This window comes from Thalassophryne amazonica, chromosome 13 (assembly GCF_902500255.1).
Source record: "Thalassophryne amazonica chromosome 13, fThaAma1.1, whole genome shotgun sequence".
NCBI lineage: Eukaryota > Metazoa > Chordata > Actinopteri > Batrachoidiformes > Batrachoididae > Thalassophryne > Thalassophryne amazonica.
Window position 1 is genome coordinate 92,954,354 of NC_047115.1, and position 13,200 is coordinate 92,967,553.

General features: G+C 40.1%; 1 protein-coding gene across 4 annotated transcripts in view; it reads left to right on the top strand.

Annotated features, from left to right (window-relative positions):
* Window positions 1-5,703, top strand: part of eif3s6ip (eukaryotic translation initiation factor 3, subunit 6 interacting protein) — a 53,969-nt gene extending 48,266 nt beyond the window's left edge. For all 4 annotated transcript variants that reach the window (XM_034184679.1, XM_034184677.1, XM_034184678.1 and 1 more), the window contains 2 exons: window positions 1,698-1,778; window positions 5,626-5,703. In XM_034184679.1, the coding sequence (XP_034040570.1) occupies window positions 1,698-1,778; window positions 5,626-5,697 (153 nt within the window). In that variant the 3' untranslated portion in view covers window positions 5,698-5,703. The remainder of the gene's footprint in view (window positions 1-1,697; window positions 1,779-5,625) is intronic.
* The last annotated feature ends 7,497 nt before the right edge of the window (window positions 5,704-13,200 follow it).

The following is a 13,200-nucleotide window of genomic DNA, read 5'->3' on the forward strand; positions in this document are numbered from 1 at the left end:
GAATTCCCCCCCTTCAGGTGCTGAAATTCTAAATTGTTTCCAGACCAATGTCAGATTTAAATGCTAAGGAATAACATTATAGTGGTGCCTAAGAAAGTTATTTTTATGATTTAAATCTTTAAAAACCCAAAGGCTGTACCGCTTTAATTATATGCCCAGTTTTGATCTATGTCAGTGGCTTCATCAGTTCATCTTTTAAGGAAATCAAAGTGGAAAAGCTGCACGTAGCTCCCCCAGGAAGAAGATCACTGCAGCAAGAGGAACTCTCTCCTACGCTGAAGAAATGAAATGCTTGCTGGTCATTAGGGCTGACACAAACTATTATTTTGATAATCGACTCATCACCAGTTATTTTTGCGACGAGTCGACTAATCGGATCATATGTAAATTGCAGCTTATCGCACCAGCACACAGCTGTTATTTGCCTTTGAATGTTGCTATTGGTTGTTTATATAATTTAATTTATTTGTTTTACTATGTATTATTGTTGGCAATATTTTTTTTATACATTCATGCCAATAAAGGAAATTGAAATTTCTTTTCCATCATTGTCGTGAAGTGAGATCGGTCTGGTATTCTGGGTTCAACTCCTTGATCATCTCATTGAAACCTTTATCACCAACCATGATCAGGGGTCTCATGTCAGTCACCAACATGTTCCAGATTGGTTCAGTCAGGATAGTTGCTTGCTGAGGTGTGCACGTTGTGGGTTTGGTTACAAAGTCGTCCATCAAAGACGAACAAACTTTTTTTTTTTTAGCACTGTAACTTAGCGTTATAAAACATTAGCGTTATCACATTTCCTATTCAAACATCACACCATTATAACATTACAGCAAATGTGTGCTAAGGATCATGAAATCATCATTGTTAATGTTTACGCTTACAGCTATCAGTATAAGTAAGTAGCTCACTATGGACTCTAACATTAGCGGCTAAGTAGCCAATTAGCTTACTGAGACGACTGTCCCTCTTCATCAGAATCAGCCACAAGTGTTTCCTTCTCAGATGCTCCTGCATTGCTTTTGTACTGCTGTGGAAGGCAAGTTCCGTCTTTCAGATTTTTCATTGCACATTTTTCTCTTTAATTTGGTTAAAATGCTCCCAAATATTTAAGCCCCGTTGGCGACTATCCATGATATTGTTTGGACATAACTTTTCCAATGACATCACGGCTGACTCCGATTACCACTACTGTGAATCTGAATCAAGGACAGAATGGCAGCGGAAGGTACAGGGGCAGCTTTGAGAGAAGAAACAGAGCTTAAAAAAATTACTTCTATTATTAAATTAGTCGCCGATGATTTTGGTAGTTGACGCAATCGTGACTAGTTGAGTAATCATGGCAGCCCTACTGGACATTAATGTGGACAAGTGGTGCAGACACAGTCACTGTGCAGGTTGTGCAGGAGTTTGTACAGAATACAGACAGGAAGCACAAGTTCAGTCAGTTTTAGGTTTTGCTTGTAGTTAGGAGTGTTTCTACATGCACATAAACATATTTCTGGGGCTTTGGGGGTATTTGTGTAAACTGTCAATGTGACTGTGAATCATGGGGAATGAGGGCTGTTTTGTTTCACCAACCTGGGTGGGTGCACATGTCCATATGTGAGCATTTCTAAATGAAAGCACATGATGATGATGAAAAGACATTTTATGGTCTGTGATTTTAATGTATTAATATCTGATTCCATCAGGACATGATCCACATCGCTGACACTAAAGTGGCCCGTCGCTATGGCGACTTTTTCATCAGACAGATCCACAAGTTTGAGGAGGTGAGTCATTATCAGTCAGGCTGCTAATGGCCCAGTCACACAGCACACGACAAAAAAAAAGAAAAAAAAAAGTCACAATTCGTTGAGAAAAGGTGGACGAAACAGCTTGATCACTGAATAGCCACAAAGCAAGAGCACAAAAGGGACGAAAGAGTAACCAAAGCTAACGATCTCGACGCTTTATGGCCCAGTCACACGGCGCACGACGATTCCTGAACAAAGGGGACAAAGTTAAAAAAAAGTCACAATTCGGTGGACGAAATAACTTTATCACTGAATAGCCTGCGAAGCAAGAGCGCAAAACAGACGAAAGAGGAACTAAACAAAACTGAAGCTAATGATGTCGAAGGTTTAACTGAAACGCTCCTGGAGCCACAGCTGGAGCAGTGTATGTCTGCATCTCCGAGTTCCAGGACTCGGCGCTGGGGCGGAGCTCATAGCACCTGAGTCCTGGAGAAACGGCAAACAGAAGCTGTGGAGATCTGTATGCACATTGGTGGACCACCTGCTTTGGTTCCTGGTCCAGAACAAAAGAGGGATCATCTCCTTGATCATCAGACTCCTCACTGACAACACTGGTTGCTGCATATATATATATATATATAAAATTAATTTATTCATTTATTTATAACAAAAAAAAACTGTCAAAAGGGGGAATAAATATACATGTAAAGATGATTGAATATATCAGAGCAGTAAATTGATCAGTCCGTGTGAACACAGCACATTGACTCGTGCGGTTATTTCAACCAGCTGCAGCTGATTCTTCCTTCCAGAACCACTCTTTATATAATCATTTGAATCATCTACCTGTTGCCACATGTACAGAAGGACTGGATTGTCATTCCTACACTCACATTGTTGTATTTAATAAAAAATAATAAGCACATGCAGGGAATGCAGCTGTCGCTGCGTTCAGGTACCATTGGAAATTACACAAATTTTTTGTTGTTTCAAATTCAGCACTTGCTTGTGGCAAAATAATTAATTGTATCCACACAAAAGATTAATTCTTCCCTATATAAGGTGCCTGAGGCAATTGAAGCTGACTCCTCACCCAGATAAAAAAGTCCAAGCAAACGGGCTGAGTTTGCCCTGTAATTTCCGACGGTACATGAACACAGCAGCAGCCTCAGCACTCACAAACCGGCTTCTGCACTGTGTGAAAACATTCAGCTGCTCGAATGAAGTCAAACTAAATAACATTACAAAAACTAAACAAATGATTAAAAAATGCCAAGAACGACAGCAAAACGAAACACGGCGAATTGAGGTTTTCGTTGCCCTTCGTTCAAATTTTTCAACAGTTTAAAAATCCTGACGAAGTGCCAGCTTCAGGAACGAAGCTGCCCGAAGGTTAAATGATGCTAACGAAAGTCCAGATTTCTTGTTTCATTAGGGCTTTGTTGCCCTTCGCTAAGTGTCGTGTGACTGGGCCATAAGTCAGAGTAATCAGTTTAAAGTGTTCTAATGACTGAAGCGTATATTTGTATCGCCCACCCAGTCTGTGATGGATGTTGCTTCACCTCTTGTAGTTTCCATGTACACGTTTGTTTGCTTATCAAGTAATCTTCTACTACTACTGCCTTCTGTTCATCTGTGGAGTTTAATGGTGGTTGTCAACTTGTTAAGGCAGTAGTACAGTCACTACCTGACCACAAGACTGCAGACTGTAACCTTTTTCTTTCAGTCTGCCACACATTTAACTGCCATTACTGCCACCTTCTGGTCAGAAATAACACTCCACAATCATCACGACCCCCCCCCCTTTTTTTTTTTTTTTTTTTAGTAAATAAGTTGTGTTCAAAATAATACCAGTGTGTTTTTAAAAAAATGACTAAAGCTCAAAATAGTTACAATAGCTTTTATTTCCATACACTTAAATGCACTGGGAACACTGTTACAAATCAAAACATGATGAAAAATTTATCACATTTGTTATTAATTTGCCGAAAGTGAACAAAAAGTAATATTAGGCTGTTCACAACTACCAGTGACTGCATTTTTCTTTATAAACTCAAACAAATTTCTCTTTCCTGTGAATCACTGGACTAATATTTACTTATACAACCACTGTTCCTGCTTCACATCAGTGTTGCATGGAGTTGACCAACTTCTGGCACCTGTGAACAGCTTTTCCAGCCCAGGACCATTGGACAACAGTTCCTCTGCACTTCATGGTTTTTCCTCAGAAACAGTATTTTTGATGTCACTCCACAAGGTTTCCATTGGATTACGGTCTTGGGATTGGGCTGGCCACTCTATAACGTTAATCTTGTTGGTCTGGAACCAAGATGATGCTCACTTGCTGGTGTGTTTGGGGGAGTTAGCAAGATGAAGCACCCATTTCTAGGGCATGACCTCTTCAAGTATTTTGATGTATTCAAACTAATCAATGATCCCTGGTATGTGATAAATGTGCCCGACGCCATCGTATGAGAAATATTCACAAATCATGATCTTTGTTCTATCATGCTTCACTGTCTTGAACTGGCTTGAATTCAGTTTTTGGGCATCATTTGACAAACCATCTGTGGCTTCTCGACCTAAAAAGAACAATCTTGCTTCCATCAGTCCACAAAATGTTGTGCCATTTCTCTTTAGACCAGAGTGTTGTTTGGGAAATTGTGACCTCTTCAACATGTTGTTTAGGACTTTGCAGAAGGTTCTTGTCCATAGCTTGGTTTCACATAGGAGTCTTCTGATTGTTAGAGTACTGTAGGATTGTTACAGACCTACACTACTGCAGTAACATTCGACCTATGATCACCGTGGAGCTGATCATTGGCTGAGTCTTTGCCATTCTGGCTATTCTTTGATCCATTTGAATGGCGGTTTTCTGTTTTCTTCCACATCTTTCTGGTTTTGTTGCCGTTTTAAGGCATTTGAGATCATTTTAGCTAAGCATTTTATCATTTTTAGCTCTTCTTTATATGTTTCCTCTCTCCAATCAACCTTTTAATCAAAGTACGCTGTTCTTCTGAACAGTGTCTGGAACAACGCATTTCATTCAAATACAGAACAACCAGCAGGTACGTTTGCTGCCTTTGTCCTTAAATAAGGGCCACCTGTAAGGGTCCCAGACAGAAAAATGCAGACACTGTTTTTATGAACAGTCTAATATAAGTAATGACAAACTGGATACATTTGACTTCATGTTTTGATTTGAAATAGAATGGCAGTGCTCCCAAACTGTGATAGGGATTTTTAAACACACTGCTATTACTTTGAACACAACTGTATTAAGTTACCAACTTAGTTTTTAAGAATGTGTGTATTAAGAAGCAGCTTTGGTGGGCATTTCTTTGTTACTGGATTGCTGAGATGTTCAGTGATCAAGCATATACATTGGATTGAAGGGCCTAGACCTTCTCCAGCTGCTTGGGGTCCCCAACACTCCTGTGTGCTGGATCATGCACAGAGAAACAGGCCACATGGCCAAAATATTGAAGCTGAGTTCTTCCAGTGGTCCCCAAGAATCTTCTGAAGAGACCAAAGACACCCGGTCATCACCTCGGGTCACCGGTTAGCGTCCAGGACTCACAACCATGCCATCAGACAGGCAGCACAAAGACTTTCTTCTCCTGCAAAGCTCTCGACATCACCAAACACCTGTTCAGCAGCATCTCTACTTCTTAATGGCTGAGGACCCAGACACATGAAGGTCACTGTCGAGATGATGGATGAATGATTTAAAGATGTCTCTGTTTTTTTGTTTTTGTCCTCAGTGTGCTGAACAAAGACAATAAGTTGACAGACACACAGCGTGGACACGGGTTTCTTGCTGCCTGAAGTGATTTGATTGATAGCACGAGCATGTTGTTTATTTGTTGTTGTCTTCTTGCAGTTGAACAGGACGCTGAAGAAGATGGCGGCCAGCGGTGGCTCGACAACCTCGGGGAACACCACGGGCCGATGAGTCTCGGAGACGACCTCAGTTCTGAGCTTCCTCATTCTACCTTTTAGAAAGTGGATGAAACCTTTTCTATGTAAACTCGGCGCAATAAACGGATGAAGTGATGGACTAAAAAAAACAACTTAGCCTGGATTATTTTTACAGAACCACAAACCACTAGATGGCAGCATTGCTACACTTTCTCAAATAGAGTTTTGGAAGTTACCAATACACAGGAAAGGTGTTTTTTAGACAATATTGCGAATGAGACAGTTTTGGACAAAATTTCTTAACAGCACAAATATTGTAGTGTAAAGTCTGTGTCCCTGAATGCAGGTGTGTCACAACCACCTTGGGACCATTTACTAGGTATAGTAGTGTTCAGAATAATAGTAGTGCTATGTGACTAAAAAGATTAATCCAGGTTTTGAGTATATTTCTTATTGTTACATGGGAAACAAGGTACCAGTAGATTCTCACAAATCCAGGAAGCAGAGTTGTAGTCTTACACACCTCTCTGCAGCTTCTCTCCCCCTGCCATCCCCTCATTACCACATCCCTGTAGAGACGGTGCCTGCTCCCAGACCACCAATAACCAGTAAAAATCGATTTTAAGCATAAAAATTCAAAAAGAAAAAATAACATAGCACCTTCAACTGCACCACAGACTAAAACAGTTAAATGTGGTCTATTAAACATTAGGTCTCCCTCTTCTAAGTCCCTGTTAGTAAATTATATAATAATTGATCAACATATTGATTTATTCTGCCTTACAGAAACCTGGTTACAGCAGGATGAATATGTTAGTTTAAATGAGTCAACACCCCCGAGTCACACTAACTGCCAGAATGCTCGTAGCACGGGCCGAGGCGGAGGATTAGCAGCAATCTTCCATTCCAGCTTATTAATTAATCAAAAACCCAGACAGAGCTTTAATTCATTTGAAAGCTTGACTCTTAGTCTTGTCCATCCAAATTGGAAGTCCCAAAAACCAGTTTTATTTGTTATTATCTATCGTCCACCTGGTCGTTACTGTGAGTTTCTCTGTGAATTTTCAGACCTTTTGACTGACTTAGTGCTTGGCTCAGATAATCAATCAATCAATTTTTTTATATAGCGCCAAATCACAACAAACAGCCGCCCCAAGGCGCCCCATACTGCAAGGCAAGGCCATACAATAATTATGTAAAACCCCAACGGTCAAAATGACCCCCTGTGAGCAAGCACTTGGCTACAGTGGGAAGGAAAAACTCCCTTTTAACAGGAAGAAACCTCCAGCAGAACCAGGCTCAGGGAGGGGCAGTCTTCTGCTGGGACTGGTTGGGGCTGAGGGAGAGAACCAGGAAAAAGACATGCTGTGGAGGGGAGCAGAGATCGATCACTAATGATTAAATGCAGAGTGGTGCATACAGAGCAAAAAGAGAAAGAAACAGTGCATCATGGGAACCCCCCAGCAGTCTACGTCTATAGCAGCATAACTAAGGGATGGTTCAGGGTCACCTGAGCCAGCCCTAACTATAAGCTTTAGCAAAAAGGAAAGTTTTAAGCCTAATCTTAAAAGTAGAGAGGGTGTCTGTCTCCCTGATCTGAATTGGGAGCTGGTTCCACAGGAGAGGAGCCTGAAAGCTGAAGGCTCTGCCTCCCATTCTACTCTTACAAACCCTAGGAACTACAGGTAAGCCTGCAGTCTGAGAGCGAAGCGCTCTATTGGGGTGATATGGTACTACGAGGTCCCTAAGATAAGATGGGACCTGATTATTCAAAACCTTATAAGTAAGAAGAAGAATTTTAAATTCTATTCTAGAATTAACAGGAAGCCAATGAAGAGAGGCCAATATGGGTGAGATATGCTCTCTCCTAGTCCCCGTCAGTACTCTAGCTGCAGCATTTTGAATTAACTGAAGGCTTTTTAGGGAACTTTTAGGACAACCTGATAATAATGAATTACAATAGTCCAGCCTAGAGGAAATAAATGGATGAATTAGTTTTTCAGCATCACTCTGAGACAAGACCTTTCTGATTTTAGAGATATTGCGTAAATGCAAAAAAGCAGTCCTACATATTTAATATGCGCTTTGAATGACATATCCTGATCAAAAATGACTCCAAGATTTCTCACAGTATTACTAGAGGTCAGGGTAATGCCATCCAGAGTAAGGATCTGGTTAGACACCATGTTTCTAAGATTTGTGGGGCCAAGTACAATAACTTCAGTTTTATCTGAGTTTAAAAGCAGGAAATTAGAGGTCATCCATGTCTTTGTCTGTAAGACAATCCTGCAGTTTAGCTAATTGGTGTGTGTCCTCTGGCTTCATGGATAGATAAAGCTGGGTATCATCTGCGTAACAATGAAAATTTAAGCAATGCCGTCTAATAATACTGCCTAAGGGAAGCACGTATAAAGTGAATAAAATTGGTCCTAGCACAGAACCTTGTGGAACTCCATAATTAACGTTAGTCTGTGAAGAAGATTCCCCATTTACATGAACAAATTGTAATCTATTAGACAAATATGATTCAAACCACTTCAGCGCAGTGCCTTTAATACCTATGGCATGCTCTAATCTCTGTAATAAACTTTTATGGTCAACAGTATCAAAAGCAGCACTGAGGTCTAACAGAACAAGCACAGAGATGAGTCCACTGTCCGAGGCCATAAGAAGATCATTTGTAACCTTCACTAATGCTGTTTCTGTACTATGATGAATTCTAAAACCTGACTGAAACTCTTCAAATAGACCATTCCTCTGCAGATGATCAGTTAGCTGTTTTACAACTACCCTTTCAAGTGGGCGATTTTAACATCCATACAGATGCTGAGAATGACAGCCTCAACACTGCATTTAATCTATTATTAGACTCAATTGGCTTTGCTCAAAATGTAAATGAGTCCACCCACCACTTTAATCATATCTTAGATCTTGTTCTGACTTATGGTATGGAAATTGAAGACTTAACAGTATTCCCTGAAAACTCCCTTCTGTCTGATCATTTCTTAATAACATTTACATTTACTCTGATGGACTACCCAGCAGTGGGGAATAAGTTTCATTACACTAGAAGTCTTTCAGAAAGCGCTGTAACTAGGTTTAAGGATATGATTCCTTCTTTATGTTCTCTAATGCCATATACCAACACAGTGCAGAGTAGCTACTTAAACTGTAAGTGAGATGGAGTATCTCGTCAATCGTTTTACATCCTCATTGAAGACAACTTTGGATGCTGTAGCTCCTCTGAAAAAGAGAGCCTTAAATCAGAAGTGCCTGACTCCGTGGTATAACTCACAAACTCGCAGCTTAAAGCAGATAACCCGTAAGTTGGAAAGGAAATGGCGTCTCACTAATTTAGAAGATCTTCACTTAGCCTGGAAAAAGAGTCTGTTGCTCTATAAAAAAGCCCTCCATAAAGCTAGGACATCTTACTACTCATCACTAATTGAAGAAAATAACAACCCCAGGTTTCTTTTCAGCACTGTAGCCAGGCTGACAAAGAGTCAGAGCTCTATTGAGCCGAGTATTCCTTTAACTTTAACTAGTAATGACTTCATGACTTTCTTTGCTAATAAAATTTTAACTATTAGAGAAAAAATTACTCATAACCATCCCAAAGACGTATCGTTATCTTTGGCTGCTTTCAGTGATGCCGGTATTTGGTTAGACTCTTTCTCTCAGATTGTTCTGTCTGAGTTATTTTCATTAGTTACTTCCTCCAAACCATCAACATGTCTATTAGACCCCATTCCTACCAGGCTGCTCAAGGAAGCCCTACCATTAATTAATGCTTCAATCTTAAATATGATCAATCTATCTTTATTAGTTGGCTATGTACCACAGGCTTTTAAGGTGGCAGTAATTAAACCATTACTTAAAAAGCCATCACTTGACCCAGCTATCTTAGCTAATTATAGGCCAATCTCCAACCTTCCTTTTCTCTCAAAAATTCTTGAAAGGGTAGTTGTAAAACAACTAACTGATCATCTGCAGAGGAATGGTCTATTTGAAGAGTTTCAGTCAGGTTTTAGAATTCATCATAGTACAGAAACAGCATTAGTGAAGGTTACAAATGATCTTCTTATGGCCTCAGACAGTGGACTCATTTCTGTGCTTGTTCTGTTAGACCTCAGTGCTGCTTTTGATACTGTTGACCATAAAATTTTATTACAGAGATTAGAGCATGCCATAGGTATTAAAGGCACTGCGCTGCGTTGGTTTGAATCATATTTATCTAATAGATTACAATTTGTTCATGTAAATGGGGAATCTTCTTCACAGACTGTTAATTACGGAGTTCCACAAGGTTCTGTGCTAGGACCAATTTTATTCACTTTATACATGTTTCCCTTAGGCAGTATTATTAGACGGCATTGCTTAAATTTTCATTGTTACGCAGATGATACTCAGCTTTATCTATCCATGAAGCCAGAGGACACACACCAATTAGCTAAACTGCAGGATTGTCTTACAGACATAAAGACATGGATGACCTCTAATTTCCTGCTTTTAAACTCAGATAAAACTGAAGTTATTGTACTTGGCCCCACAAATCTTAGAAACATGGTGTCTAACCAGATCCTTACTCTGGATGGCATTACCCTGACCTCTAGTAATACTGTGAGAAATCTTGGAGTCATTTTTGATCAGGATATGTCATTCAAAGCGCATATTAAACAAATATGTAGGACTGCTTTTTTGCATTTGCGCAATATCTCTAAAATTAGAAAGGTCTTGTCTCAGAGTGATGCTGAAAAACTAATTCATGCATTTATTTCCTCTAGGCTGGACTATTGTAATTCATTATTATCAGGTTGTCCTAAAAGTTCCCTGAAAAGCCTTCAGTTAATTCAAAATGCTGCAGCTAGAGTACTGACAGGGACTAGAAGGAGAGAGCATATCTCACCCATATTGGCCTCTCTTCATTGGCTTCCTGTTAATTCTAGAATAGAATTTAAAATTCTTCTTCTTACTTATAAGGTTTTGAATAATCAGGTCCCATCTTATCTTAGGGACCTCATAGTACCATATCACCCCAATAGAGTGCTTCGCTCTCAGACTGCAGGCTTACTTGTAGTTCCTAGGGTTTGTAAGAGTAGAATGGGAGGCAGAGCCTTCAGCTTTCAGGCTCCTCTCCTCTGGAACCAGCTCCCAATTCAGATCAGGGAGACAGACACCCTCTCTACTTTTAAGATTAGGCTTAAAACTTTCCTTTTTGCTAAAGCTTATAGTTAGGGCTGGATCAGGTGACCCTGAACCATCCCTTAGTTATGCTGCTATAGACTTAGACTGCTGGGGGGTTCCCATGATGCACTGAGTGTTTCTTTCTCTTTTTGCTCTGTATGCACCACTCTGCATTTAATCATTAGTGATTGATCTCTGCTCCCCTCCACAGCATGTCTTTTTCCTGGTTGTCTCCCCTCAGCCCCAACCAGTCCCAGCAGAAGACTGCCCCTCCCTGAGCCTGGTTCTGCTGGAGGTTTCTTCCTGTTAAAAGGGAGTTTTTCCTTCCCATTGTTGCCAAGTGCTTGCTCACAGGGGGTCGTTTTGACCGTTGGGGTTTTTGCGTAATAATTGTATGGCTTTTGCCTTACAATATAAAGCGCCTTGGGGCAACTGTTTGTTGTGATTTGGCGCTATATAAATAAAATTGATTTGATTTGAAATCCAACAAGACCAAGCATTCATGATATGCACACTCTTAAGGCTATGAAATTGGGCTATTAGTAAAAAAAAAAAAAAAGTAGAAAAGGGGGTGTTCACAATAATAGTAGTGTGGCATTCAGTCAGTGAGTTCGTCAATTTTGTGGAACAAACAGGTGTGAATCAGGTGTCCCCTATTTAAAGATGAAGCCAGCACCTGTTGAACATGCTTTTCTCTTTGAAAGCCTGAGGAAAATGGGACGTTCAAGACATTGTTCAGAAGAACAGCGTAGTTTGATTAAAAAGTTGATTGGAGAGGGGAAAACTTATACGCAGGTGCAAAAAAACTATAGGCTGTTCATCTACAATGATCTCCAATGCTTTAAAATGGACAAAAAAAAAACAGATGCGTGGAAGAAAACGGAAAACAACCATCAAAATGGATAGAAGAATAACCAGAATGGCAAAGACTCACCCATTGATCAGCTCCAGGATGATCAAAGACAGTCTGGAGTTACCTGTAAGTGTTGTGACAGTTAGAAGACGCCTGTGTGAAGCTAATTTATTTGCAAGAATCCCCCGTAAAGTCCCTCTGTTAAATAAAAGACGTGCAGAAGAGGTTACAATTTGCCAAAGAACACATCAACTGACCTAAAGAGAAATGGAGGAATATTTTGTAGACTGATGAGAGTAAAATTGTTCTTTTAAGGGCAGTTTGAACATAATAGTTTTGAGTTTGTAGCGTCAACAGCAGATGCTACTATTATTGTGAACACCCCCTTTTCTACCTTTTTTTTTTTTACTAATAGCCCAATCCATAGCCTTAAGAGTGTGCATATCATGAATGCTTGGTCTTGTTGGATTTGTGAGAATCTACTGAATCTACTGGTACCTTGTTTCCCATGTAACAATAAGAAATATACTCAAAACCTGGATTAATCTTTTTAGTCACAGCACTGCTATTATTCTGAACACTACTGTTTATCTTAGTTAATATTTATGTATGGTTGCCATCCCAGGGTGGTCGGTGAAGCCAGTCAGGGGTCAAGGAAGGATCACACGGGGTCAACGTTAATACCTTGTGATTTGTCTGATTATACAGATTGTAAGATGCTATCATTTGGACAATCTATGACTTAATTTGTCACCATTTTTTACTATTTTGACTCCATAACTCCAGAGCACTCAAGATAAAAATCCCTGTGATCAGACAGTTAATGTGGTGTCAGTATGATTGGAGTGTTTTCAAATTTTGACCCCACCTGGCAACAGCTGCCACCAGTGGTGCCTCCTGAAAAATTTGTCAGAAGGGCAATTTTTGTGATAATGATTAAGGCGACCCATTCAGTAAATATATTAAGCAAGATGATTGTAAACATTTGGTGTTGGCTGATTAACTCATACAGCGATACCTCCACTAGATGGCAGCATGCAACAGAAAGGTTTCCCGTCCAGCTCCATAAATTACAGGTGGAAAGCTTCCAGGAACGTTCACAAGCAAAATGTTGATCAAAATGAAGTGGCCCCACAATAAATGAACCCACTTATTCACACTGGGAGCAACTGGAAATTAAGGACCTTTCCCAAGAGCCCTTAGTGATTTTCAGATGGAAAAGTACTGTGTGTGTGTGTGTGTGTGTGTGTGTGTGTGTGTGTGTGTGTGTGTGTGTGTGTGTGGTGTGTGTGTGTGTGTGTGTGTGTGTGTGTGTGTGTGTGTGTGTGTGTGTGTGTGTGTGTGTGTGTGTGTGTGAGAGAGTGATATTCTTGTCTTACATGAGAGGATCTGGGTTATTTCAGGTACATATGTCACAGAGGTGTTCAACAAGCTGTGATGTAAATTCATCTTAAATCAGCAGAACATAAGCATGGCTAATATCATGTATATTGGAATGCC